The 27,326-nt window shown below is 40.8% G+C and overlaps 1 protein-coding gene across 2 annotated transcripts in view; it reads right to left on the minus strand.

Annotated features, from left to right (window-relative positions):
• Positions 1-27,326, minus strand: part of LOC136863261 (myrosinase 1) — a 209,232-nt gene that overhangs the window by 99,962 nt on the left and 81,944 nt on the right. For both annotated transcript variants that reach the window (XM_067139647.2, XM_068225644.1), the window contains exon 6: positions 19,256-19,439. In XM_067139647.2, coding sequence (XP_066995748.2) covers positions 19,256-19,439 — 184 coding nt within the window. The remainder of the gene's footprint in view (positions 1-19,255; positions 19,440-27,326) is intronic.

Consider the following 27,326-nt stretch of genomic DNA (forward strand, 5'->3'; position numbering starts at 1 on the left):
GTTTCTTTATTTTTAAAAGATTAAAAATACCAATGTACACGCCTGTAACATGTTAACTTTATGAGATGTTCTGTAGATAAATTCATTTCAAAAATTCACCCCCTTTTTCAGTTCCCTTTAAGTGGATTTTCCGAAAATAAATTATCTGTGTTTCTTTACTTTTACAGGAGATTCCAAATACCGATTTTCAAGTCTGTAACCACTTACTTTTCTGCGATATAATGTAGATATAGTCTTTTTTAAAGTTCATCCTGTTTGTCAATCCTGTTCACTCGCCCATTAATTGGATTTTCTAACTTATACAAATTATGTGTCTTTATTTTTAAAGGAGATTCCAAATACCAATTTTCATGTGTGTAACATCTTCAGTTTTTGAGATATAAGTATCCTCATAAAAGGTATTCAACCCCTTGTGGACTCTTTTTAACCCGCCGTAAGGGGATTTTTCGAAAACAAAAACATGCATGTTTCTTTATTTTTAAAGGGGATTTTAAATATCAATGTTCACGTGTGTAAACTTCTAAGTTTATGAGATATAGATATTCTCATTTAAACAATTCACCCCCTTACCGAAGGAAAATCTAAAAATCCTCTCTTAGTGAGCACCTGCTCTGTGATATAAACGTATCCCCAAAATTTCATTTCTTTATGTCCAGTAGTTTTGGCTCGGCGATAATGAATCAGTCAGTCAGTCAGTCAGTCAGTCAGTCAGTCAGTCAGTCAGTCAGTCAGTCAGTCAGTCAGTCAGTCAGGATATATTATTTTATATATATGCTTATCACCTGTCGCAGCATTGTTACTTTCTTTTTGTATAAACGACTCTTGTCACTAAATTTCCCCCATAAGCACATTCTTCTCCCTATTATTATTATTATTATTATTCTTATTATTATTATTATTATTATTATTATTACTTCTACACTTTCCCATTCAACGGTGGATTTTCCAGTGGCATCTATGTCACGCTTACGGTCTGAGCGGAGGGAAGTATGCATTATTTATTTATTTATTTATTTATTTATTTATTTATTTATTTATTTATTTATTTATTTATTTATTTATTTATTTATTTATTTATTTAATCCGTTTACCTTCCAAGGTTAGTTTTTCCTTCAGACTCAGTGGATCCCACCAGTACCGCCTCGAGGGCACTGTCCTGGAGCGTGAGATATTTGGTCGGGTATAAAGTTGGGGGGGGGGGGGGAGAACCAGTATCTCACTCAGATGGCCTCACCTACTATGCTGAACAGGGTCCTTGTGGGGCATGAGAAGATTGGAAGGCATAGCCGAGGAAGAGGGGAGGAAGCGGAAGTTTTCTTAAGTTAGGTACCATCTCGGCATTTGGCTGGGGAAGTGGCAAACCACGGAAAACCACTTCGAGGATGGCAGAGGTAGAAATCGAACCCCCTAGTCAGTTGACCTCCTGAGGCTGAGTCTGCCCTGTTCCAGTCCTCGTACCATTCGTTTTCAAATGTCGTGGCAGAGCAGGGAAACGAACCCAGGCCTCCGGGGGTGGCAGTTAATTACACTAACCACTACTCCACAGAAGTGGACAGTACTCAATATTATATGTTTTATTGTTGTTGGTAGTGTGGTGTGTATTAATATGAACACAAAAATCCAGTCCCCGAGCAAGAACAATTAACCAGACATGACGAAAATCCTCGACCCGACCGGGAACCGCACCCGGCATCCTATGACCCGAAGGTCACTAAGTTCGCCAATCAGCCAGGGAGTTGATCCTTCCATAAACTCACTTGTCATAATGTTTGGCTCCGTGGTTAAGTGGATAGCTTGCTGGCATTTGGTCAAACGGGTCCCAGATTCGATTCCTGGCCAGATTGGAGATTGTAACTTCCATTTGTTAATTCCGATGGTTCGGGTCTGGGTGTGTGTGTATATTGACACTTTCGTCATTGGAATTCATCATATTGTTACGTTCCATCCCTGTGGTAACCCCTATCGGTACTTCCAGGAAGGGGCGAGTGACCCACACGACCTGGGATCTCCCAGCCGGCTTGTAGGGTGGGGCCGGCCTATCCGTGTATTGTTCTCGCAGGCCGGCTTACCTGCGGGTTTCTTTGAGATTCAACGGGAATGTCCTGCCTCTAGTGACATCGCGAAATTTCTGGCTCAAATCACGCAAGCTATAAAAAGGGAGGCTAGCCGCGGACAGTCAGTCAGTGTTGGACTCGGAGTCAGTACTGGACTTGGAGTGACAGTTGGGCTCCGAGGTGGCGTCAGTGTGTTGGAGTCCGGTGGCTGGGCTGAGGGCGACAGATGTGTAGGTTGTCGCTAGTGTCCCACCGAGGTCTGAACGAGCGACCTGTCGTTGTGGTGTCGGAGAGACCAGTAAGTGCGTGAACTGGAGATAACAGTACGGAAGACTGTACTGTGTGTTCGTGTACTTCTGTGGAATGAAGCAGAGCGAGGAAAGCCACTATCGCGAGTGTGAAGGTAAATGGACCTGTGTTAATGTTCGCTGGTTTGAGTATCGCCCTGCTGTTGAATACTGTTGAGCTGTTTCGTTGTTCACTGCATGTGACTGTGTGAATTACTGAACTGTCTGTGGAATCGAACCAACGAACAGTCATCGTGTGTTGTGTAGCCAGTGGCACTGTGTTCAAATCCAGCGGTCGACACACAGCTGCTGTATGAGGTGATTAAAGTTGGGGAAAGTGAAAGTAAGGCTTAAGCGTCCGCAGGTAGGACCTCCTGCTGCGCCATAAGAAAGAACCATTTTTGAATAGACTTGTAATTAGTAAGAGTAGCCACACATAACTGGTTAGAATTGTGTGTGTTTAAATATGTGTGTGTGTGCATTTGTTAGGTCGTCCTGAAATAAATTAGAGTAATAAAACAGATGGAGTTATATTTGTAACAATATGTACGGCCCCATTCTCACACAAGCGTAGGTCACCAATCAGCCGTCCTGCAAAAGACCTCTAAGGAGGCCACACCTGATTATTATTTATTACTTCTCACAATTATTTAGTTATTTAGGATAAGTGCAACAAAAACTTTTCAGTCTCTCAAACACACAGCAATTACAAAATAAATTATAACACTATAAACATACCTGTAAAATGCACACTAATATACAAAGAATGACATGTTTCGTTCTATAAGAACATTCTCAGATTCTATTAAATCACTTAAAACAGGGAACCGGGAATCTGAAGATGTTCTTGTAGAACGAAACATGTCATGCTTTATATATAAGTGTGTATTTTGTAGGTATGTTTACATACATACATACATACATACATACATACATACATACATACATACATACATACATACATACATACATACATACATACATACATACATACATACATACATTATCGATATAGACTGTTATGCCTTTCAGCGTTCAGTCTGCAAGCCTCTGTGAATTTACTAAACGTCGCCACAATCCTCTATTTGCAACTAATGCTGTGGCCTCATTTAGTTCTATACCTCTTATCTTTAAATCGTTAGAAACTGAGTCTAACCATCGTCGTCGTCTTGGTCTCCCTCTACTTCTCTTACCCTCCATATCAGAGTTCGTTATTCTCCTAGGTAACCTATCCTCCTCCATTCGCCTCTCATGACCCCACCACCGAAGCCGGTTTATGCGTACAGCTTCATCCATCGAGTTCAATCCTAAATTAGGATTTATCTATTCATTCCGAGTACTCTCCTGCCATTGTTCCCACCTGTTTGTACCAGCAATCATTCTCGCTACTTTCATGTCTGTTACTACCAACTTATGAATAAGATTTCCTGAGTCCACCCAGCTTTCGCTCCCATAAAGCAAAGTTGGTCCGAAAACAGACCGATGTAAAGATAGTTTCGTCTGAGAGCTGACTTCCTTCTTACAGAATACTGCTGATAGCAACTGCGAGCTCACTGTATTAGCTTTACAACACCTTGATTCTATCTCACTTACTATATTACCATCCTGGGAGAACACAAAATCTAAATACTTGAAATTATCTACCTGTTCTAGCTTTGTATCAACAATCTGAAATTCAATTCTCTTGAATTTCTTACCTACTGACATCAATTTAGTCTTCGAAAGGCTAATTTTCATACCATACTCATTGCACCTATTTTTCAAGTTCCAAGATCTTAGACTGCAGGCTTTCAGCACAATCTGCCATTAAGACCTAGTCGTCAGCATAGACCAGACTGCTTACTACATTTCCACCTAACTGAATCCCTCCCTGCCATTTTATATATTTCAGCAGATGATCCATGTAAACTACGAACAGCAAAGGTGAAAGATTACAGCCTTGTCTAACCCCTGTAAGTACCCTGAACCAAGAACTCATTCTACCATCAATTCTCACTGACGCCCAGTTGTCAACATAAATGCCTTTGATTGATTTTAATAATCTACCTTTAATTGCATAGTCCCCCAGTATGGCGAACATCTTATCCCTCGGTACCCTAACATATGCTTTCTATAGATCTACGAAACATAAACACAACTGCCTATTCCTCTCGTAGCATTTTTCAATTACCTGGTGCATACTGAAAATCTGATCCTGCCAGCCCCTCTATGGTCTGAAACCACACTGGTTTTCATCCAACTTCCTCTCAACTACTGATCGCAACCTCCCTTCCAAGGTGCCAGTGAATACTTTGCCTGGTACGCTAATCAATGAGATACCTCGATAGTTGTTGCAATCCTTCCTGTTCCCTTGCTTATAGATAGGTGCAGTTCCTGCTTTGATCCAATCTAAAGGTACCTTACCAACACTCCATGCTAATCTTATTATTCTATGAAGCCATTTCATTCCTGCCTTCCCACCATACTTCACCATTTAAGGTCTAATTTCATCTATTCCTGCTGCTTTGAAAATGAATTTATTTACCATCCTCTCCACTTTCTCAAGCGTAATTTCACTAACACCATTTTCCTCCTCCCCATGAGCTTGGCTGTTCGCAACACCATCAGGAAGATTTCCTTTCACGTTGAGAAGATGTTCAAAATATTCCCTCCACCTCTCCAGTGATTCCCTGGGATCTATTATGAGTTCACCTGAATGACTCAAAACACTGTTCATTTCCTTTTTCCCTCCCTTCCTGAGATTCTTTATTACAGTCCAGAAAGGTTTCCCTGCTGCTTGACCCAGCCTTTCCAGGTTATTACCTAAATCTTCCCAAGACTTCTTTTTGGATTCAACAACTATTTGTTTCTCTCTGTTTCTTTCACCTACGTAAATTTCCTGTCTACCTCGGCACTTGTCTGGAGCCATTTCTGTTAAGCGTTCTTTTTACGTTTACAAGCTGCTCTCACTTCATCATTTCACCAATATTTTCGCCTTTTCCCATCTTTACACACAGTTGTTCCCAGGCATTCCCTTGCTGTCCTACTAGAGCATCCCTGTATGCCACCCATTCCCTTTGTATATCCTGAACCTGCTTACTTCTACTGTTCGAAACTTCTCACTAATCATATCCATGTAATTCTGTCGAATTTCCTCGTCCTGGAGATTTTCTACCCTTATTCGTTTGCAGACAGATTTCACTTTATAGTGTTTATAGTGTTATAATTTATATTGTAATGGCTGTGTGTTTGACAGACTGAGAAGTTTTTATTGTAATTAACTAAGTCGACACTGAAAAGTATGGCTTCATTCTTAACAAATTATTTAGGATATGCAACAGCATAACACCGACAGATATCCGCAATATTTAAAACAATTATTAATCTAAAGGTATAAAACATTTACAGGGGCACAATTATACAAGACATAAACTGTACTGATCCGTATCCTGCCGGCCCATAATAATGATTAGAATACTATTTGTCTCAATATTGAACCATACTGTTCATGAGCCAATAGCATCGATTTTAGTATTTGGATATTGGGATTATATAAGACCACCCACGAAGTCATTGTCTTATAGCATAGTTCATAAATGAGTCCAGAGGACGCGTTCTTGTGTGAAGTGAGCTAGAGCGTCATTGTGAGAAATCTCCAGAACCTCATTAAAGGGAGTTATGTCCCAAGCCAAGCCTCTTGATGAAGATTGGGGACGCTTCCCAGATCCCGGCAAAACTTATATTAGGAGGGAAGAGTGAATTAAATTAATATCTTTGGTTACGGAAGAGTTGCATTGGATTTGAGACAAGAATTGCAACCTGCATAATTTCTGCTTAATTTTGATATGCATTAGGGCTGCAATCATAAATGCATTCATTAAATGGAGTACTTGGCGGGAGTTGCGCGGGAGAACGGCGAGTCGCGGGCGCGCGGAGACTGCACGCGATCAAGCGGCGTGATGACGCTAAACTGGATTATAAAAATAAGGCCGCCTGGCATCTCAGTCTCATTCTTTGACCAGAAGGCCGCTTGAACGAGTCGTCATACTATGTGTTGGTACTGAGAACAACGCTTTGTCTTCGAGCTGCACATACTACTAGTACGACTGTACCTGCGAGGAAGTAAGTAATCAACTTGAATATTCAGCTGAATTCTTGATTTGACTTGTGAGGATATGCTATGGGAAGATGAGGTACTGCTTGTAAGAGACTGATAAACTAGTAGCTTCATAGTTCTGTGAGGTCAAGTTGCAACTGACGTAAGGCTAGGATAAATATGTGGACTGTCGCTGGTGAAGTGGTGGCAGGGTGAGGATCGTGGTGCCTGACGTCACAGTCTTGAAACTTGGTCATTTTCCTGTCTGCAGCTTGTCGAGTTTGTTAAGGGGAGAGACGACCGTGATGTTTGAAAGCAGGAGGAGATTTTTTTGTTCTATTTGCTCTACATTAATTTTACACTGACCCGTTTGATATTGATTCCTTTGGATATGTTGGTTGTGTTCTTTTATATTATTTGTTTTTGAATATTATACGCCTTACACTTCATGGGACTAGGTTTCGTGACCGAGTCTGGACATTGTACATTTTGTGGTGATATTTGTTTGCACCGGGGTTCGATGGTACGAGGCATTATAAATTTTATGGGAATTATGGTTTGAGGTGTATTTCAGTAGATATTCGTTTTTCTAGAATTCGTTACTTATACTATTGTAACATGCTTGTTACAGCACAGCTGTTTTCGTGAAGGCAGTGAACTGGTTGTCATCGGCTCAACGTTATTTTACCCAATCATTTTGAAAGCTCTTTCATTTGTAAATAATTTAATTTTATGTAATAAATCCCTGTTTATTAAACTGTGAATGCAGCGATGTTTCTGTTAGTTTTTTTTATATTTTAATTTAGCCGATTCTTACCTGATTAGTCACATATCCTAGTGTTTATCTTTATGTTGCCCATTTATCCCATGTTATCCCTGAGAAGAGCGCTTGTTACCGGCTGAGGATGGATATGTGTTCAGGTAAGACTATGTGCACCAGCTCACGTTTGTGAGAGTTCTTTCACTACTGTACTCTGGGTTCGAGACCGGCTTTCGCCTGGCCGGAACCTCAGAGTCCAGTAGGGCACATAGTATTTATGGCGCCCAATTCTCGTGGAGCTCGATAACTTTGTAAAAAGGGGCCCATTATGCCATTATGCCATAGCGCCATATGTTCTCCGTAAATAGGGCTATAGGTCATAACTTGTGTCTATAAAAGCAGGACCTAATATTTCGGTAAATAAAGGTCGTGCAAGGCTTGAGTTCAGGCATATGTTATGGCAGCTGCATTCAATTATGTGTAGTGCAGGTATACCAAGTTTGGTCTTTGATCTGTACTGTTAGCTTAGGGAGGTATTAGGAGTATTTTGTTGAGACTTGTGAGGTTTATATGACTGCCAATTCGGAGAGGTATTTCGTGATGTTATGTCCTTGGTCTTACCATTAGAATATGGATATTGCAGTGGATGTTGATTAGCGAGGATGTGCTGATTTTGTGGCTTTCCGTGGTGTGATGGATGATATTCGTGTGGGGATTTGTCCTGCAGGGTGTTGTGTTTTACAGGTGTATAATCATATAGCTTTGATTTTTGCATGTTGTAGTTTTGCTGTTTTTATGACATTTGTTGTAGGATTTTGTGTCTGTGTTGCATATATTTTGTATCATAGTGTTGTACTGACGGTTGCCCTGTGTTTTTGAATGACATGATGTTATATTGAGGTAGCCAACTTAGGCTTTGGAAGTTTGAGAGTTTAGCAGTTAGGAACATTTTTGATAAATTTAGAATTGAGGGAAATTGATAGTACTTGAAATTTAATCGATGACATACCGAGCGGTTTTTCCGCCGGACATTATGACGAGTGAGTACGGAATGTCGGTAGACATAGTTGAGGGGCTGAGGCACCTGAGCGATCAGATAAAAGAACTGAGTTTACAACAGACTACGCTTAGAAAGGAACTTAGAGAGGAACTAGGAGCTCTTAAAGGACAAATGGCTAGGGATAATGAGCTATTAAAGGAGCGGTGTACGAAAAGCAAGGTACAGTTTGTGGAGCTTGGTGAGCGTTTGAACGAGCAAATCAGTATGAAATTTAAAGAACAGGAATTTAGGAACTCGGAACAAATGAAAGGACTTAAAGAACGCTTAACCGAGCAAATCACAGAACAATTCGCGGGGTTCCAAGAAAGGCTTACACGGACAATGACCGAACGATTAAGACTCACAGAGACACGGATAACGAGCCAAATAACTGAGTTTAAGGAACATCCTAGCATGCGTTTGGAGCAATTGGCCTCTAGAAATGAAGCGACTAGGCGAACCGTAGCCAAGTTAGAAACGAAGGTGAGACCGATAGTAGACAATGTGTTACCACTAAAGAGGAGTTGAATAGACAGGTGGAAGAGTCACACAGGACAGTAGATGAACAGAGTTGTGAAGTTAAGGGCAGTATCGGACGAATAAAACAGCTTATAGAAGAAAGGGACAAGGAGACTCAGGCTGAACCGAGAACCGTTAAGGATGACCTGGTAGCATCAATAGATCGCATAGATTATACGCAAGAGAGGCTAGAAAAAGGAGAGCAGAAAGAAGTGCAGCAGTCGGATTCACCGGTTGAACCGCCAGATATCGATGTGGCGCGAATGGAGCAATCAGCTACAAACAGTCCAATGGTTCAGGAGGCAGAAGCAGAAAAGGAAGACACACCAGGAAACGAAAGGATTATAGTAGCCTCAGAAGAAGTAGTGAATGACACGGTAAGCACGGAAGTGGAGACAGACCAAAGCAAGGAAGCTGAGGAAACTTTGGTTTGGCGACAGGAAGGAGAAGAAAAACAGCTAAAGAATCTCAGTGTGCAGAGATCCGGCAACATAGCCATAGTCCTGTCAGGAGGGGACGAGCTCAAGTGCTACGCGACGACGTCTGAGGGCAAAGACCTCGTAAATTCTGCGGTGGAAGAAGAGAGTCAGGAATGTGTAACAGTATCCAAGGTCGAGGCAGATGATGTAGGAAGGAAAATCGCAAACGACGTTAATGGGATTTCTGTACAAATAGAAATTGGAGACCCGACCGGGGACGCACAAAATAATCAAAAGGAAACGGTTGGAAAGAATCTTGAAGAGATAGCAGCCGGAAATGAAGGGGACGATCAATGGTGTAACCAGCATTCGAAGCAAAGTAAAGGAAAAAGAAGTAGTTCATACAAGAGACGCAAGGAGAACCAAAAAGACCGATACCAGTTTGGTTGGTTCGCAAGACAAGTAAGAATACGCCGGAGGTGGAAGACTGGAATCAGCAGAAGAAAGAAGAAGCGGCGAAAAGAAGATATGAATGAGGGACGAATGCGTAAACCGAGAAGCTACGTGGAACAGTTGAGGAGAAAACGTACTGTTGCGAAGAGGTGGCTTTCCGCGTGTCGTGAAATAAGGCGGAAGAAAATTGACTGGAAAACCGAGGAAAAGGAAAGTTGCGGAACGGCCGTAATACAGGGAACTTCTGTAAGCTTGACAAATAGAAGAGCCATGTAGATGATGGCCACTGTATATAAATAGTATAGTAAATAGAAACTTATAGTAGAACCAGTAGATATAAATTTATTTTTGTGAATGGTAATAATTAAATATTATGAAGAATGAAGAGAATTTAAGATGAAATTAGCAGGGATCTTCAACTAGCTCGAGAGATATGTGTTAGTAACGTTGCGGAACACTTAAAAGCACAGGCTGAAAAACGGCTGTGAAGAACAAGGAATACAAGGTTTCATAGACCCCTACAAGTGGGCGAGTTGGTTTTAGTTAAGACACCCACTGTCTCCAACCCTACAGAGAGATACTACCACGAGTTTGCTGAGCTATATACTGGACGGTATAGAATAATTCATAGTTATGAAAATAACTCATACAAGGTACAAAGCTTGGACGCTACGGTGACTAAGGTATTTAACTCAGCAAATCTTAAGCCCTTTTTCAGACCAGGCCAATACCAATTAAACAATCAGGAAGAAGAAGAAGAAGAAGAAGGAGGCGAAGAAGAGGAAGAAGAACTTGGGGAGGAAGACACCGAAGATATTGCAGGAGAGGAGGTTGTCATTCCGGAAGATGAACATGACGGCGAAGAAGAACAACCAGAGGTACCCAGTGGTGAGGAAGAAGAAGAAGTAAACATGATTTCTTCAGGAAACCATCATAAACAACTATCTGAGCAGCGAGAAGAAACGGAATGCCAAGGCTGCGAGAGTAACCACCGGAGATTTCTCGCACAGCTAGATGCCTATTACCAAGTTAGGAAGGATAGGGAGGCTATTATGTCGGTAGCTGAAGATAGTCCCGTGCCAGAAAGTTCTGAAATTTGACAGCATAAATGATTGCAATGAGAAAATGATCTCGACATTTAAGAAAATAAAATTTTTGGCAAAATTTCATTTTGTCGTTCACGGGGGGCTATGAACCATACTGTTCATGAGCCAATAGCATCGATTTTAGTATTTGGATATTGGGATTATATAAGACCACCCACGAAGTCATTGTCTTATAGCATAGTTCATAAATGAGTCCAGAGGACGCGTTCTTGTGTGAAGTGAGCTAGAGCGTCATTATGAGAAATCTCCAGAACCTCATTAAAGGGAGTTATGTCCCAAGCCAAGACTCTTGATGAAGATTGGGGACGCTTCCCAGATCCCGGCAAAACTTATATTAGAAGGGAAGAGTGAATTAAATTAATATCTTTGGTTACGGAAGAGTTGCATTGGATTTGAGACAAGAATTGCAGCCTGCATAATTTCTGCTTAATTTTGATATGCATTAGGGCTGCAATCATAAATGCATTCATTAAATGGAGTACTTGGCGGGAGTTGTGCGGGAGAACGGCGAGTCGCGGGCGCGCGGAGACTGCACGCGATCAAGCGGCGTGATGACGCTAAACTGGATTATAAAAATAAGGCCGCCTGGCATCTCAGTCTCATTCTTTGACCAGAAGGCCGCTTGAACGAGTCGTCATACTATGTGTTGGTACTGAGAACAACGCTTTGTCTTCGAGCTGCACATACTACTAGTACGACTGTACCTGCGAGGAAGTAAGTAATCAACTTGAATATTCAGCTGAATTCTTGATTTGACTTGTGAGGATATGCTATGGGAAGATGAGGTACTGCTCGTAAGAGACTGATCAACTAGTAGCTTCATAGTTCTGTGAGGTCAAGTTGCAACTGACGTAAGGCTAGGATAAATATAGGCTCAGGGTCATTCTAGAACTACATGTTGTCCGAGTGAAGGGATGAAATAACAGTGACTTAGTGTAGTGAAGAAACTATTGTGTACCAGGTTTAAAATTCTGACAAGACTTGGTCAATGTAACGTGTGAGACACGATAGTAGTGGAAACAGGCATCGAGTTTGGACAGTCTGTAATGAATGAATTTGTTTTCAGTTACCCCAGCATCAAGTCAGAACGAGTTTTTGACATCATCATTGCGAGGAAGCCACAACCAGGAGCTGAAGCCAACACGACAACGGGCATCGATCCAGGAACGTTGGGAGCACCTGATCAGCGCGACGTCGAAGGGGACATCTTTCAACTATCTAAGGAGCTGTACGAAGGAGTCACGCAAGAAAGAATGTCTCCAAGTGGTCAACAGTATCTGATGCAAGCGCCGCAGTCTGTCATGATGTGGTAAATTCAGTGGTCCACAGGGAGGGCCGCTCCGTCATGTCATCAATAACATAAGGTCAGAGCTTTCCAATTCTGTTTCAAGCATGTCATTTAAATTTAGATAGGAAAAGGGGGGCCGTCAGTCAACAGATTAGTTATGGTAGGAAAATTTTCCCTGTAATTAAGAGCTAGGCCTCAAGCTCGAACCCCGTACAGTAGGGTAGATGATATTTTGTAGATTCCTTGTTAGTGTGTTTATACTTCAGTTTGATTGTATTATATTAGCGTACGTGTTATCTTGATGGGTCAGCCCGAACTCCTTTGGTCATGGTTGGTTAGTTTAACAGGCAGACACTTTTTATTGTAGCGCATTTAGGCGTTTGTTTCTGCAGACGTAGATACGTATAGTTGAGACCAGGATGGAACCCGTAATTCACCCAGCTTCACTGACAGGGCGAGCGAGTCCGAATATTTGAGAGATATGAGCATTATGCAGATAGCTGACTGTATGTATTTGAGATGAGAAAGCCCCGCACAGTTAGAGAGTGTATTTGATGTATTGGAGATGCCTTATTAGGGCCATGTGACTGTCGCTTAGTGATTTGTGTTTTTGTAGCACCAAGGTTGAGCCCATGAGAGGCGGAAGTTAGATTTGTGATATGGCGGGTGACACTGAGATGAGGGCGGATCGCCCATGTGTATTTAAAAGAGTACTCTTTAGCAGCCAGGTTACGTGAAGTATTTTGAGAGGCGAGATGTTTTTGCTGGCAGTCAGCTGAGCTCATCAATTATGTGGACTGTCGCTGGTGAAGTGGTGGCAGGGTGAGGGTCGTGGTGCCTGACGTCACAGTCTTGAAACTTGGTCATTTTCCTGTCTGCAGCTTGTCGAGTTTGTTAAGGGGAGAGACGACCGTGATGTTTGAAAGTAGGAGGAGATTTTTTTGTTCTATTTGCTCTACATTTATTTTACACAGACCCGTTTGATATTGATTCCCTTGGATATGTTGGTTGTGTTCTTTTATATTATTTGTTTATGAATATTATACGCCTTACACTTCATGGGACTAGGGTTCGTGACCGAGTCTGGACATTGTACATTTTATGGTGATATTTGTTTGCACCGGGGTTCGATGGTACGAGGCATTGTAAATTTTATGGGAATTATGGTTTGATGTGTATTTCAGTAGATATTCGTTTTTCTAGAATTCTTACTTATACTATTGTAACATGCTTGTTACAGCACAGCTGTTTTCGTGAAGGCAGTGAACTGGTTGTCATCGGCTCAACGTTATTTTACCCAATCATTTTGAAAGCTCTTTCATTTGTAAATAATTTAATTTTATGTAATAAATCCCTGTTTGTTAAACTTTGAATGCAGCGATGTTTCTGTTAGATTTTTTAATATTTTAATTTAGCCGATTCTTACCTGATTAGTCACATATCCTAGTGTTTATCTTTATGTTGCCCATTTATCCCATGTTATCCCTGAGAAGAGCGCTTGTTACCGGCTGAGGATGGATATGTGTTCAGGTAAGGCTATGTGCACCAGCTCACGTTTGTGAGAGTTCTTTCACTACTGTACTCTGGGTTCGAGACCGGCTTTCGCCTGGCCGGAACCTCAGAGCCCAGTAGGGCACAATATGTAAAATTTATTCATACAAGTTACAGTCTAATATGTTAAAGTATCATATCATAAGATAGTTGATACCGGATGTTGAGCAAGACAGTAAGTCGCTGGACATTGCTTCATATTTCCGTGTGACCGTGAGAAAGGGTGACGTAACCAAGCGTTGGCAAGGATCGACACGTGTATTAGATGCTGACCAAGCAAGATATTTCAGCCAATGGGAACTTCTGGATTTGGCAAACATGGAGGCTAAACCGCGCCAAATCTTAATTCCAGAATGACCAACGTGCTCAGTTGCAAAAGTCAGTTTCTGTCGTTCATCGGTTTTCCACAGACTCAGAAGTCAGATATAATTGGAAATGTAATATAAAAAGTATATGGAAGAGATATGCTAGTGTTTGAGCTGTGTTTTGTAAATATATCACAATTAATATTGTGTCATCATATACGACGAATTTTCTGATCGGTGGTTGGTTCAGACACCCGGGAACCCCAGTATTGAAATGGCGTCACCGAAGTCTCCTCAGTAACCCAAGCTCTGGAGAGCGTCACTCTGTGTTAAATGCTTGGATAGTGCGGAAGCACAAACTCTGATTTGTGATCGTGATTAACGTAGTGTTATTCTAATAACAGTAACTGGTTCTAAATAATATTTTAAATTGTGCAGTTGGAAGATTTTACTGTTCCTGAGTAAAGGGAAAAGTATATTCTAGCAGAGTTTACTTTCAATATATATATACGGTGTTAAGTGACCGCTGTGTAGCAAGTGTAGAGGAGACGTGCTATTGTTTCACTACTCCGCGACGGGCGCGTTTCGTGAGGAACTTTCGTAGCGAACCGTGTGCTGCTCTTAAAACTGAATTCTTACCCTTTAAGTGAAGTGTTTATTGTAAATGTATCAGTGTGTTTAGCTGATCTTGTAAAGATAAAGGTAATCCGGCTCGTAGCATTGAGCAGCGAAGATATTTTCAACCAAAGTCTTCTGTGTTCCAGTGAATCGTTTTCAAGCAAGATGATGGCTATGCATGCAGAAGAAGGAAGTGCATTCCCACATGTTAAAGCTGTGATTAACATGGTGTAAATCCCTCAAACAGCGGGGATGTAAGCTGCTATCCTGGTATCCCGAGAGTCGTCATGTGAAATTCAGTTAAGACGCATGTGTTATTTATGGCATGATATGTAAATTATGTTAAGGTACTAGGGAAGTTTAAATAGGATTTTTAATTTCATGTAAAGTAAGCCTGACGGCATGTGTTTGTCTAATTTGGTTACTATGATAGATTCGGATACGTGAATAATGCATGTTTATTTTATTTTCATTTTACTTTATGATTAGATGATTGGGAAAATGAGGGATTGTTAGGATTAGTTGTTGTTTATTTATGCATGTTACCTAGTGTAGGATATTCCGAGTTTTCCACATATATATATGCTAGAAGGACTAGATTGACAGGTTCATCTTAATACAACGTTAAATACGTAGTATTTCATTTTATTTCGGTTATTCAGAGAGACAGGTATAGCTATTTTGCATGATGCATGATTTTACGGAAGCTGACTGAAGGAGCTGCAGAACGTCGTTGTTAGAATAAGATCTTTGAAGTTAAGTTGGACTCTGTTTTGCCTGATGGTCTGCAAAGGACACGAACTGAGTCTCATAATGTGGAAGGCCAATGGGATTTATGAGAAATATGAGATAAAGATTGCATGCTGAATTATAATGTATTGGTGCAGGCTGATGGTATGTCTGACAAGAGAAAGAATATTGTGCCGATGTGTGTGCCTGCCAAGTGTCTTCTGAGTATATATTGTAATCAGAATGGACAGTATTAATTCCAGACTATTGAGTCTGATGTTATTCAATGGTAAAAGCATGCTAAGAAGGAATGAATATACGTGAGTTTCCGTGTAGCTGGCGAAAGACGTTATCTCATGGCAAGCTGATTACTGGCCTTGTGTTTATTTGTAGGCGCGAATGAGACGATATTTCCTTGTGAGAGCCTCGGGGGACAGAATCCAAACTTTAGCATAGTGTTGAGTTCAACATTTCTTTTCAGCTCGTAATCTACCCGGAAGTACATGACGGTGACGGCGCTGTTGAGCGCTCAAATGCAGCAAAAGGAGGCAATGTTGCCCATTGCTTTCTTCATGATATCAAGGGTTGTTTATATGTTTTACCCTTACAGGATGATGTTTTACATTGTTATTTGTGGTTGTATACCTTGTCTCGTTGTTTTTAAAGGGAACAGCCCGAGTGCTGAAGTTTTGGTGGTTTATCTAGTTCTGTCTAGATCTTTGTAGTGAACCGTGATTCACATTAGAATCTGAGCATTTACTCGATATCCGATGTATATAGAGGTGTTTAGTTTGATTATTTGAATTGTTGTAAATATAGTATAGGATATGCCCCTAGTATTTTGCATAACTTAAATAGCGTCCCATTGCGTCTTAATTATTTTATTTTTCGTCGTAACGTTTCTTTATAATGTAACTTTTATTTAACGGTAGCATTTCGGCGACTCTCGTTTTAACTTAACTTTGGAAACCGTATCGTTGTGATGCGATAGTGTGTAACTCCATACGGAAGTACCACATGTCAGTGTTTGCGTACACTTGTTGCCATACAATATAAACAATGGACTATAAGAAGAAACTCAGTTTTGATGTATACAAGTGTTCATTGTTGAACTTGATTTTTAATTTCAAATTTTGTCTTATCATTCAAGTAACGTTTTAACTTCCATTTATTTTCTATATTTTTGAGTTCATTTTGACATATTATTATTCCTTGATTTTAATTGTTTTCTCAGAATATGATCCGGGATATTTATCAATAAATCCATCTTACCCTCTATGATTGTTTCTCGTTCGTGTTATACCTCCATTTCCTGTCATTGACTGATATCTTAGAGTAGAACTTCGACTTTTATCCTGACCCAACCGACAACCAACCCACACTCTGCCCAACCCTGAGTTAGTCGGATGTTCATACAGGAATGGAGGCATCGTCCTAGAATGTTTTCACCCTTGGGTACGGTACAGTACAATCCTATATGTTACATATTGACTTAAACGACGACATAAACAAAGGAAAATTCACTTAAATGCAAGAGAAGAGACAGGAAAGAACCAGAAAGAAAATTAACGTATGTGAAAAATGTCATGACTGAAGGAAGGATACATAGGAAGATATCTCGGTTCCTGTTGAGAGATAAGGCGTTAAACTTGGCTAGAACACCTATAGAGTAAGAGAAAGGCCGGAGTAGGGAATATGGAAGAGAAACTTCATTGTAATACTACAGAGAGGGTCGTGGAGGGGGAATAAGGAAACTAATTCTAGTGACCTAAATAAACCATTAGGTACTTTGTATAGTGGTTTAGGTCACCTACTTTTTACCGAGCATAAAGTGTTTTTATGTTTAATTTCCCAAGCACTTCGCTAGTGCTCAAATTGCAACACACAGGGATTCTGGGCCAGACGATTGTACAGAAGAAGGATTGCACGCGCTCAAGGTGGCTGAGATTTGAAGAAGAAGAAGAAGGTGAAGAAGAAAACTGGCCAGACTGCAGAGGCGTATCCGACAATCGGTAAGATAGGGGGGAAACGTAGAATGCTCTTAGGGCATTTATATCTGTGAGGCCAGAAAATAATAATAATAATAATAATAATAATAATAATAATAATAATAATAATAATAATAATGATAATTGTACCGGAGGTACAGCCACTCCGTGAATTTAAAGGGAGCGCCTTTTAGACGGCAATCTGTATCGTGTACTTCAAGCTGTGTATTGAGAGAAGTTTGAACTTTTATAGTCAGATGTCTCTACTGTCGACTTATGTGCCCCCTCTAGTGGAAAGATGAAAAATTAATTTTTAAAGAAATTTCTAATTTCGAAGTTTTCAGAACTGAAATGTTGGGTATATTCTTTTTTCTGTTCTTATGTTACTAGCACTACTTTCCCTTCCTTCTTCTTTTAAATGTTCGGCCAATCAGGAATTTTGTACATTTATTTAATCAACCAATAGAATTTGTGGGTGTGTACAGGGCTTCAGCCCAGGGAATTTTCGAACTTTCCTCTCCGCTATAAAAGCTGGGACCTATTGGGCATGTTGGGTTTGGATCGTTCCAGTCAAGAAGTTTACAGTGTGTTCGTAGAGAAGGCAAGGGGAAAGCCTTGGCCATCTCCAGAAGGCCCACCAGCTCAAGGTAATGGCAGACATCTTTTAATCATGTAGTACTCCCAGAAAGCTAGCTTGAGGGGAAGGTGTCAAGATTCGTAATGTAAAATTAAATGTTTCAATGTAAAATTTCAACTAAATCTAAAGACCTTAGTCTAACTTAGAGAATAAAGAATGTGAACCGTATTTTATTCCGCTTGAACTTGGTATTGAGGTTGCTATGATTTCGTAAACTTTATAATTTATCTCTTCCTTTTGTAATTTAAACTTTTCTCTCCGTCTAGTCACCTCTGTAGTATAGGCTTAGCCTCTGTAATGTCTGGCCATCAGCCGACATAGGGTTTTAAGTATTTTCAAGTGAACTTCAAAGGAGTGCAAGTGTTCGCCTGCTAACATTTTGGTTTACGGCCGACATATTAAATACTTTCTTTTTTCACTAAGGCCAGGTAGAATGAGCACTTACTGCCTCCATTCTTATTTAAATGTAACTTTTACTGTCGAGCGGATAAGGCAGTGAAAACTGTTTGTATTTTACCTAATGTAAATTGTGCCTCGGAGAGGCTTGAATCTTGTATATTTATGAAAATATTCTGCTAATTAATTGTGTGGAGCAAAGACGCTCTTTTGAAGCATTGTAAATTGTGGAGCTCCGTCTCCTTACTTTTATTGTTTGGAACAGTAGTGTTGTTGGTAGTAGTGTAACGTTTGAGGCACCCAAATTATCTCTTTATTGTACCTGATTACTTTTAGATGTTCAAATAATTATTGGTTCTAGAGCTGCAGAGCTCCCCTTATGCCTACCCAACTGTTGTTTGTTATTGTTTAACAAAATTTAAATTCTGAAAAGAAAAAAGTAAATAAATGACATTTCAAATTTTCGAGTTTTAAATTAAGATTTGATCTTTTCTCTGTCCACCCATTCATGCCCGCACCTTCTTAAACCTCTGTGCTCCATGGCATTAGGGGAATAATAATAATAGTAATAATAATAATAATAATAATAATAATAATAATAATATCCGCCTCTGTAGTGTAGGGATTACCGTGATTAGCTGCTACCTCCGGAGGCTCCTGTTCGATTCTCGGATCTGTCAATAAATTTGAGAAGGTGGTACGAGGGCTGGAACGGGGTTCACTCAGCCTCGGGTGGTCAAGTGACTAGAGAGGTTCGATTACCACCTTAGCCATACTCGAAGTGGTTTTTCGTGGTTTCTCACCATCCTATCCCTCCACAAGGCCCCTGTTCAGCATAGAATGTGAAGCCGCCTGGACGAGGCACTGGTACACCTCCCAAGTTGTATCCCTCCGACCCAAACCTTCACGTTCCAGGACACTGCCTTTGAAGCGGTAGAGGTGGTATCCCTCGCTGTTTCTAAGCAGAAAAATCAACCCTAAAAAGGTAAACAAATTAAAAAAGAAAGAAAGAAATATTAATAACAACTCACCATTCTGAGCAGCGCGGTAATGTGCGTCGTAGAGGTGGAAAGCCCGAGCGTGTGCTAACAGTATGTGGTGTCCAACAAGGTACCACCCCACCATCGACTTATTGAGATTGGGAGCCAGTAAATCTGGCAAGGAGTAGCCCAGTTGGATGATCTGGGGTTCATTAATGGTGATCCACAGTTTAACCTGCAATCAGATGTGATTTTGACACTCAACCACGACGTTCACACAAGGGTCTTCAATTGTTATTATTTAATTGTTTTACAAGTTACAAGTTTTACGGGTTTGATTCACAAGCAGGGTGGGGAAATGTAGGCGGGTCTGGGGCTGGTTGTTTGTGATCTCAACACACATGTTCATTAACTAAATTCTAAAGATAATGCCAAGATGTGTTGAAAGACAGCGCACTGTGTATCTGAGTGTGAGAATGACGAAGGACTGCGGCTGTTTCTCTTGTAGAGCGGCGTAGCCGAGGGGAAGTTACTGGGGGTTAGAAACCACCCCACCCCTCATGGAATTTTTCAAAAGTAAATGAACGGAAACTGACAATTAACAAGTGAAAGTCGACTCAGTGGGTTGACTCTTTTGAACACTCACAATGACGTAAATGCAAAATCAAGAGGCAGTGTTGTCAGGTCTCCCAAAATTTCAAATCTCCCGATTTCTCTTCAACATACCAGAAAACTCGAAAAAAGGGAATCTCCTGAAATTTCTTCTAATCCAAAGTTAAGGAAAATAAATAATAATTATTAATGGTACATAATACAACCGGTGACGATAAAGTTCGGTGAATGGTCCTGTACTATCAACATAGATGAGCATTGCACGACAGTGACCTTACTGTCCTTCGAAGTAGTCCCCTCCCATTACTATGCACTGCTGAGATCGGCGATACATGTCCTGGAAACTTTGCAAGAAGGCTTCCTTTGGGATGGTGTTGAATAGCCTCGTCACGTTTCGTTGGATGTCAGGAATATCGTCAAATCTATTTCTTTTCAAACCAAGTTTGATGCGTGAGTTTTCGGCTCTGACCTTTTTCCGACGAAGGGATTTCGGAGAACGCCATTCCATGCTTTGCCGTTTCGTTTCAGGGTCGTACCTGAGTCACCAGGTTTCATCCTCAGTGACAATACAGTTCAAGAAATTTGGTGTCGCATTCGCCGTTTCGACAAAATCCTGTGAAGTCTCTAAACGTGCCTGCTTCTGATCGTCAGTCAAGTGATGAGGCACAAGACGAGAACACGTTTTCTTCCCTAACTTCTGGGTAACGATTTGTCGCACGGATTCACGGTTGATCTGCACTTCATCCGCTATCATGTGCACAGTTAATCGCCGATCGTTCGTGGTTAATGTCCTCACCTTCTCAATGTTTTCGTCATTGACGGCGGTCGCCGGTCTTCCGCTACGGGGGTTGTCAAACACACTTTCCCGGTCTCTTCGAAAACGGGCGAACAACTCGTACACACACTTCAAGGACAGTGCTTGATCTTCATAAGTACCTACCAGCATTCCATGCGTTTCTTTTGGTGTCTTGCCAAGCTTAGAACAAAACTGTACATTGAACTTTTGGTCGTTCATGTACCTGTTCGCGGTTCAGAGCCAACGCATTAAACACGCACTGTGTCAAACAGGTCTTACACACACGATGTTCAACTGAACAACGTTGGGGGCAGGTGGTCAAAACCTGCTGCTACGCAGGTGCAGCGTTGTGTCTCTCCAGTGTTGCCGGATCGACCGTTCTGACTTCATTCACCGAACTTTATTGCCATAGGTTGTATATTTGTACCGAAAACTCGTTTCTCCTCTCACTGCGTGAAGTTTTATCAATAACATCACTCGTTAGGTACTTCCCCGCATTCTTTTTAGGCTCGAATTACGTAATCTCTCCTCTCTTATTGAACTCAAACCTCACGCTTGACTACATCATTCGAAGTGAATCCGACCCGCATATAGAACATAAAATCTGCATTCTGCTACAACTTCAAAATTGGTACGCAATTTCTACGCCTGATGAATGACTACATGTGCAGCAAAAGTGGGTATAAAGAGAAGAAGAAGAAGTACAGGGTGGCCAGAGAGTACAAGCGATTGAAATTGTATAATTCTCTCGTAGTAGCTTCACATGCCTATTGCATTCTTTAATTTAGTTATATTACAACATTTCAGTACTTGAGAAACTACCACATTTTCATTAAAACTCCCCAACTTTTTACCTAAAATCTACCGATTTTTCATTTCTAGACCTGGCAACATTCCCATTGCCATTAGAGCCATTTTCTAAGTAGAATCGAAAGTTATATTTTAGATTGTAATCTGAAAATACCATTCGCTGTAGAACTGTTGACCTTGACCATATTGTTCTTGTTCTGTATTTTAATGCAAGATTTTGTAGAGTACTGCAGTCTGAATATCTTCTTGAATAAGGGAAAGGAGGGTACACATTCGTGCGCCCATATATTACATCGTTCCCACTTGTATCAGTGTCCTTGTAATAATATTTACCGTGAGCGCACACCACAGATGGGTCTTATGGCGACGAAGGGAAATGAAAGAGCTATGAATGGTAAAGAAGCGCCTATGGCGTCAAGGTACAGCGTGGTGTGAAAATAGGAGACCGCAGAATTCCACCCTGAAGTTACGCCGTGCATTTTTGAAACACACAGCCTACAACAAATTTTTAGTATCCAGGAATGCTAAATTGAGATATTACAAAACTGTAATCCTTCCAGAAGCTTTATACGCAACAGAGTGTATGGATACCTTCTCATCAAAACAGAAAAGAGACTCTTAAGGATATTTATGGGACTTATTTTGGAGAATGGCATATACATATTGATACTAGAACAAAATCTATACACAGCATCAGAAAAAATAGGACATGGAAGCTTTCAGAAAAAAAAAATTAAGATTCATTGGTCACCAGTACAGAATAGAAAAAACAGATTATCTAAGAAAATGTGTGAACACTACGCAAAAATGGCATTTGTCAAAGAAGCCGAAGAGGATTTAGAAGTAGGCCCAATCAACATTAAACAAGAACAAATTGCGAATACGATAGAATTTACGAAAGCAGTACATACATGCATACATACATAGATATATACATCTTCATTATACACTGTTATGCATTTCAGCGGACGGTCGGCAAGCATCTGTGAATTTACTAACCGCCACACACTCCTCTAATTGTAACTAGTTCTGTGGTCTCGTTTAGTCCTACACCTCTTATCTTTAAATCATTAGAAGCTAAGTATAACCATCGTCGTCTTAGTGTCCCTCTACTTCTCTTATTCTCCATAAAACTGTCCATTATTTTCTTATGTAACTATTCTCCTCCATTCGCCTCACATGACCGCAACACCGAATCCGGTTTTTGCATACAACTTCATCCATCGAGTTAATTCCAAACTTAGCCTTCATTTCCTCGTTTCGAGTACCTTTCTGCCATTGTTCCACCTGTTTTCACCAACAGTCGTTCTCGTTACTTCAAACCTGTTATTTCTAACTTATTAAGAAAATATCCTGATTCTACGCAGCTTTCACTCCCGTAAAGCTAAGCTGGTCTGGAAACAGACCGATGTAAATATAGTTTCGACAGGGAACTGACTTCTTTCTTACAGAAGAGGCTGTTGTAGACCCCAACTGGTAATGGGGCAGAAGGCCTGGTGATACTGAGGATAAGTCGTAGGCTACTACGAAGTCACTAAGACATAAGACACTAAATGCCGAAACATAGGATAGAAAATTTAGAATAGGAACAGTTCACAGTTCCCTTCAGGCAAGCAACTCAATGTTGAAAACATCCTAGAGATATGAGCTAGGAACTTTAGGTACGGTAAATAAAATAAAGTATGAGAATATATCCTATATTTATTCAGAAAAATTACAATCCTTTTCATAGTCACCGTTATCCGGTCGCTTAGATTAGCTGATTGCCTTTTCCTACCGTTACGAGCGCAAATGTGAGTCAATGCATTGTTTCACTTGAGCACCACTATGAGTGCTTAATGTGAGTCAATGCAGATTTTCACTTAAGCACTTATAACTACATTCGGTGTGCTTATTTTTCAAAAAATCAAAAAAAGCCTGAACCAAGGAACGCATTACAGAAAGAATTATATAAATATGTTAATTTGGCTAGGATTTGAATAAGAACGAAGATGAATAAAGAAACAAGGGATTCTATACCCCATTTCCGGAACTGCATTTAGGCCAGAAATATTTTTTAATTTGATAGAGCTATCCAAGACTCACAATTTGTAACCTTCCCGGGCACATAAGCCCTTCGACGTTCGGCACATTTGTGGAACTGCTCAATTTTACGTTATTCGTAGTATAGGGATCCGTATTTTGTCTGTTAAGAAATGTTTTTAACATTAAAAAGTCACCGCGAAGCAAAGTCAATAAGGGAAACGAGGGTACACACTCGTACGTCCAAATTTTACATCGTTCCCACGTGGGTTTACAGCCTGTCCGTAGACGGGTACACACTCATGCGTCCATATATTACATCGGTCTCACGTGGGTTAACAGCCTGTCCGTAGACAGCCATGAAAATCTACATTATAAGACTTAACAGAATATGTAGAAATTCTACAATAAAACCAAGGTGATTACAGAAAAACCCAACAGTTACATGCTGGTAACGCTGAAACGCTTCTCTTCGCTACACGCAGATAATGCCACATTTTAGGAAAAGTTATGCCTAACTTACGGAAGCTACCTCACCCTCGTCCGTCGTCTCCCAGGAGGAGATCTCACTTATGTTGTAATCTCCAATTTCAGATAATGACAGTCGCATTAGTTTTCTAACTAATTTCTAAGTAGGAGTAATAGTAGTAGTAGTAGACTAAATGTTTTCATTCCTTCCCTAAAGGAGGAGGAGAGTCTCTCAGATGGTGACGCCATCTCTCAGGCCAGGGGATTTGTAACGGAGAAGGAGATGTGCTGAGAAGGTGAGGGGGTAGGCGGCCGTGGCCTATAGTACGAACTGTCCCGGAATTCGCCTTAGTGCAGGAGATGGAAAACCACGGAAAACCATTCTCAGGACAGTCGACTGTGGGGACTAGCCCATCTCCGTCTCAAAATACACAGGCGTAGAGGCACGGTAGAGCCGTGGTCACCCCTCCTGTGCTCGTTTTGCCGATCGTAGTGCAGAGCTACCGGACCACGGGCCAGCCGAGGCCAATTGTGGCCCGAGACCCACTCTGCATCCGTCAACCTCGCATTGAGTTCAAACTCACAGTATATAAAGGGACGGGCTAGGTTCTGATTGGTAGAAAATGACGCCAACCTCGCATTAGGTTCAAATTCACGGTATATAAAGGGACGGATTGGGTGCTGATTGGTAGAAAATGACATAAACAGGTAGTAAGCTGATGGATCACAAGACAATAGTGGCAACTTAGAAACAGAAGACTCTCGCCCAGTTTGGACCACCCCAATACAAAGCAAAAGCTTTCAAGTAAGTTAAATACAATATTAGTAGCATCTAGTAATGATCTACTAGTAAATTAAGTGGACATAGTTCAGTTCAGCCTGTCTCCGAGAGACATCAGCACTTTTAGACGCTAGAAGATTCGCCTATAAGTAGGGATAGGTCGTATTAATATTATTATTATTATTATTATTATTATTATTATTATTATTATTATTATTATTATTATTATTAGGGACACTCAAATTTCCGACTCGCGAAACTCGCACAATATTCAAAAGTGATAAGTATGATGGAAGAAAGGCTTATAGGACATATGTTACGAATTTAAATGTAATTTGACACGCTATTTATCCGCGAAATTTCCACATTTCGACTCCATATACGAATTTTTAGGTTTGCTCGCGAAATTTATCGCAGCTAGAGAAATAATATTGCATTAAACCGTTATCCATACATACATACATACATACATACATACATTATCATTATAGACTGTTATGCCTTTCAGCGTTCAGTCTGCAAGCCTCTGAGAATTTACTAAACGTCGCCACAATCCTCGATTTGCAACTAGTGTTGTGGCCTCATTTAGTTCTATACCTCTTATCTTTAAATCGTTAGAAACCGAGTCTAACCATCGTCGTCTTGGTCTCCCTCTACTGCTCTTACCCTTCATAACAGAGTCCATTATTCTCTTAGGTAACCTAACCTCCTCCATTCGCCTCACATGACCCCACCACCGAAGCCGGTTTATGCGTACAGCTTCATCCATGGAGTTCATTCCTAAATTAGCCTTTATCTTCTCATTCAGAGTACCCTCCTGCCATTGTTCCCACCTGTTTGTACCAACAATAATTCTTGCTCCTTTCATGTCTGTTACTTCTAACTTATGAATAAGATATCCTGAGTCCATCGAGCTTTCGCTCCCGTAAAGCAAAGTTGGTCTGAAAACAGACCGATGTAAAGATAGTTTCGTCAGGGAGCTGACTTCCTTCTTACAGAATACTGCTGATCGCAACTGCGAGCTCACTGCATTAGCTTTACTACACCGTGATTCAATCTCACTTACTATATTACCATCCTGGGAGAACACACAACCTAAATACTTGAAATTATCGACCTGTTCTAACTTTGTGTCACCAATCTGACACTGAATTCTGTTGAATTTCTTACCTATTGACATCAATTTAGTCTTCGAGAGGCTAATTTTCATACCATACTCATTGCACCTATTTTCAAGTTCCAAGATATTAGACTGCAGGCTTTCGGCAAGGTCTGCCATTAAGACCAAGTCGTCAGCATAGGCCAAACTGCTTACTACATTTCCACCTAACTGAATCCCTCCCTGCCATTTTATACCTTTCAGCAGATGATCCATGTAAACTACGAACAGCAAAGGTGAAATATTACAGCCTTGTCTAACTCCTGTAAGTACCCTGAAGCAAGAAATCATTCTACCATCAATTCTCACTGAAGCCCAATTGTCAACATAAATGCCTTTGATTGATTTTAGTAACCTACCTTTAATTCCATAGTCCCCCAGTATGGCGAACATCTTTTCCCTCGGTACCCTGTCATATGCTTTCTCTAGATCTGCGAAACAAAACACAACTGCCTATTCCTCTCGTAGCAGTTTTCAATTACCTGGCGCATACTGAAAATCTGCTCCTGACAGCCTCTCTGTGGTCTGAAACCACACTGGTTTTCATCCAACTTCCTCTCAACGACTGATAGCAGCCTCCCTTCCAAGATGCCAGTGAATACTTTGCCTGGTATACTAATCAATGAGATACCTCGATAGTTGTTGCAATCCTTCCTGTTCCCTTGCTTATAGATAGGTGCAATTACTGCTTTTGTCCAATCTGAAGGTACCTTACCAACACTCCACGCTAATTTTACTACTCTATGAAGCAATTTCATCCCTGCCTTCCCACTATACTTTACCATTCCAGGTCTAATTTCATCTCTTCCTGCTGCCTTATGACAATGGAGTTTATTTACTATCCTTTCCACTTCCTCAAGCATAATTTCACCAACATCATTTTCCTCCTCCCCATGAGCTTGGCTGTTTGCAACACCACCATGATGATTTCCTTTTACATTGAGAAGATATTCAAAATATTCCCTCCACCTCTCCAGTGATTCCCTGGGATCTATTATGAGTTCACCTTAATTACTCAAAACACTGTTCATTTCCTTTCTCCCTCCGTTCCTAAGACTCTTTATTACTGTCCAGAAAGGTTTCCCTGCTGCTTGACCTAGCCTTTCCAGGTTATTACCAAAATCTTCCTATGACTTCTTTTTGGATTCAACAACTATTTGTTTCGCGCTGGTTCTTTCATCTACGTACCAATCCCTGTCTGCCTCGGCCCTTGTTTGGAGCCATTTCTGATAAGCCTTCTTTTTACGTTCACTGGCTGCTCTCACTTCATCATTCCCCAAGATGTTCGCCTTTTCCCATTTTTACACAGAGTTGTTCCTAGGCATTCCGTTGCTGCTTCTACTACAGCATCCCTGTATGCCACCCATTCACTTTCTATATCTTGAACCTGCTTACTGTCTACTGTTCGAAACTTCTCACTAATCATATCCATGTACTTCTGTCTAATTTCCTCGTCCTGGAGATTTTCTACCCT

The sequence above is a fragment of the Anabrus simplex genome, chromosome 1, assembly GCF_040414725.1.
Source record: "Anabrus simplex isolate iqAnaSimp1 chromosome 1, ASM4041472v1, whole genome shotgun sequence".
NCBI classification, from domain to species: Eukaryota; Metazoa; Arthropoda; class Insecta; order Orthoptera; family Tettigoniidae; genus Anabrus; species Anabrus simplex.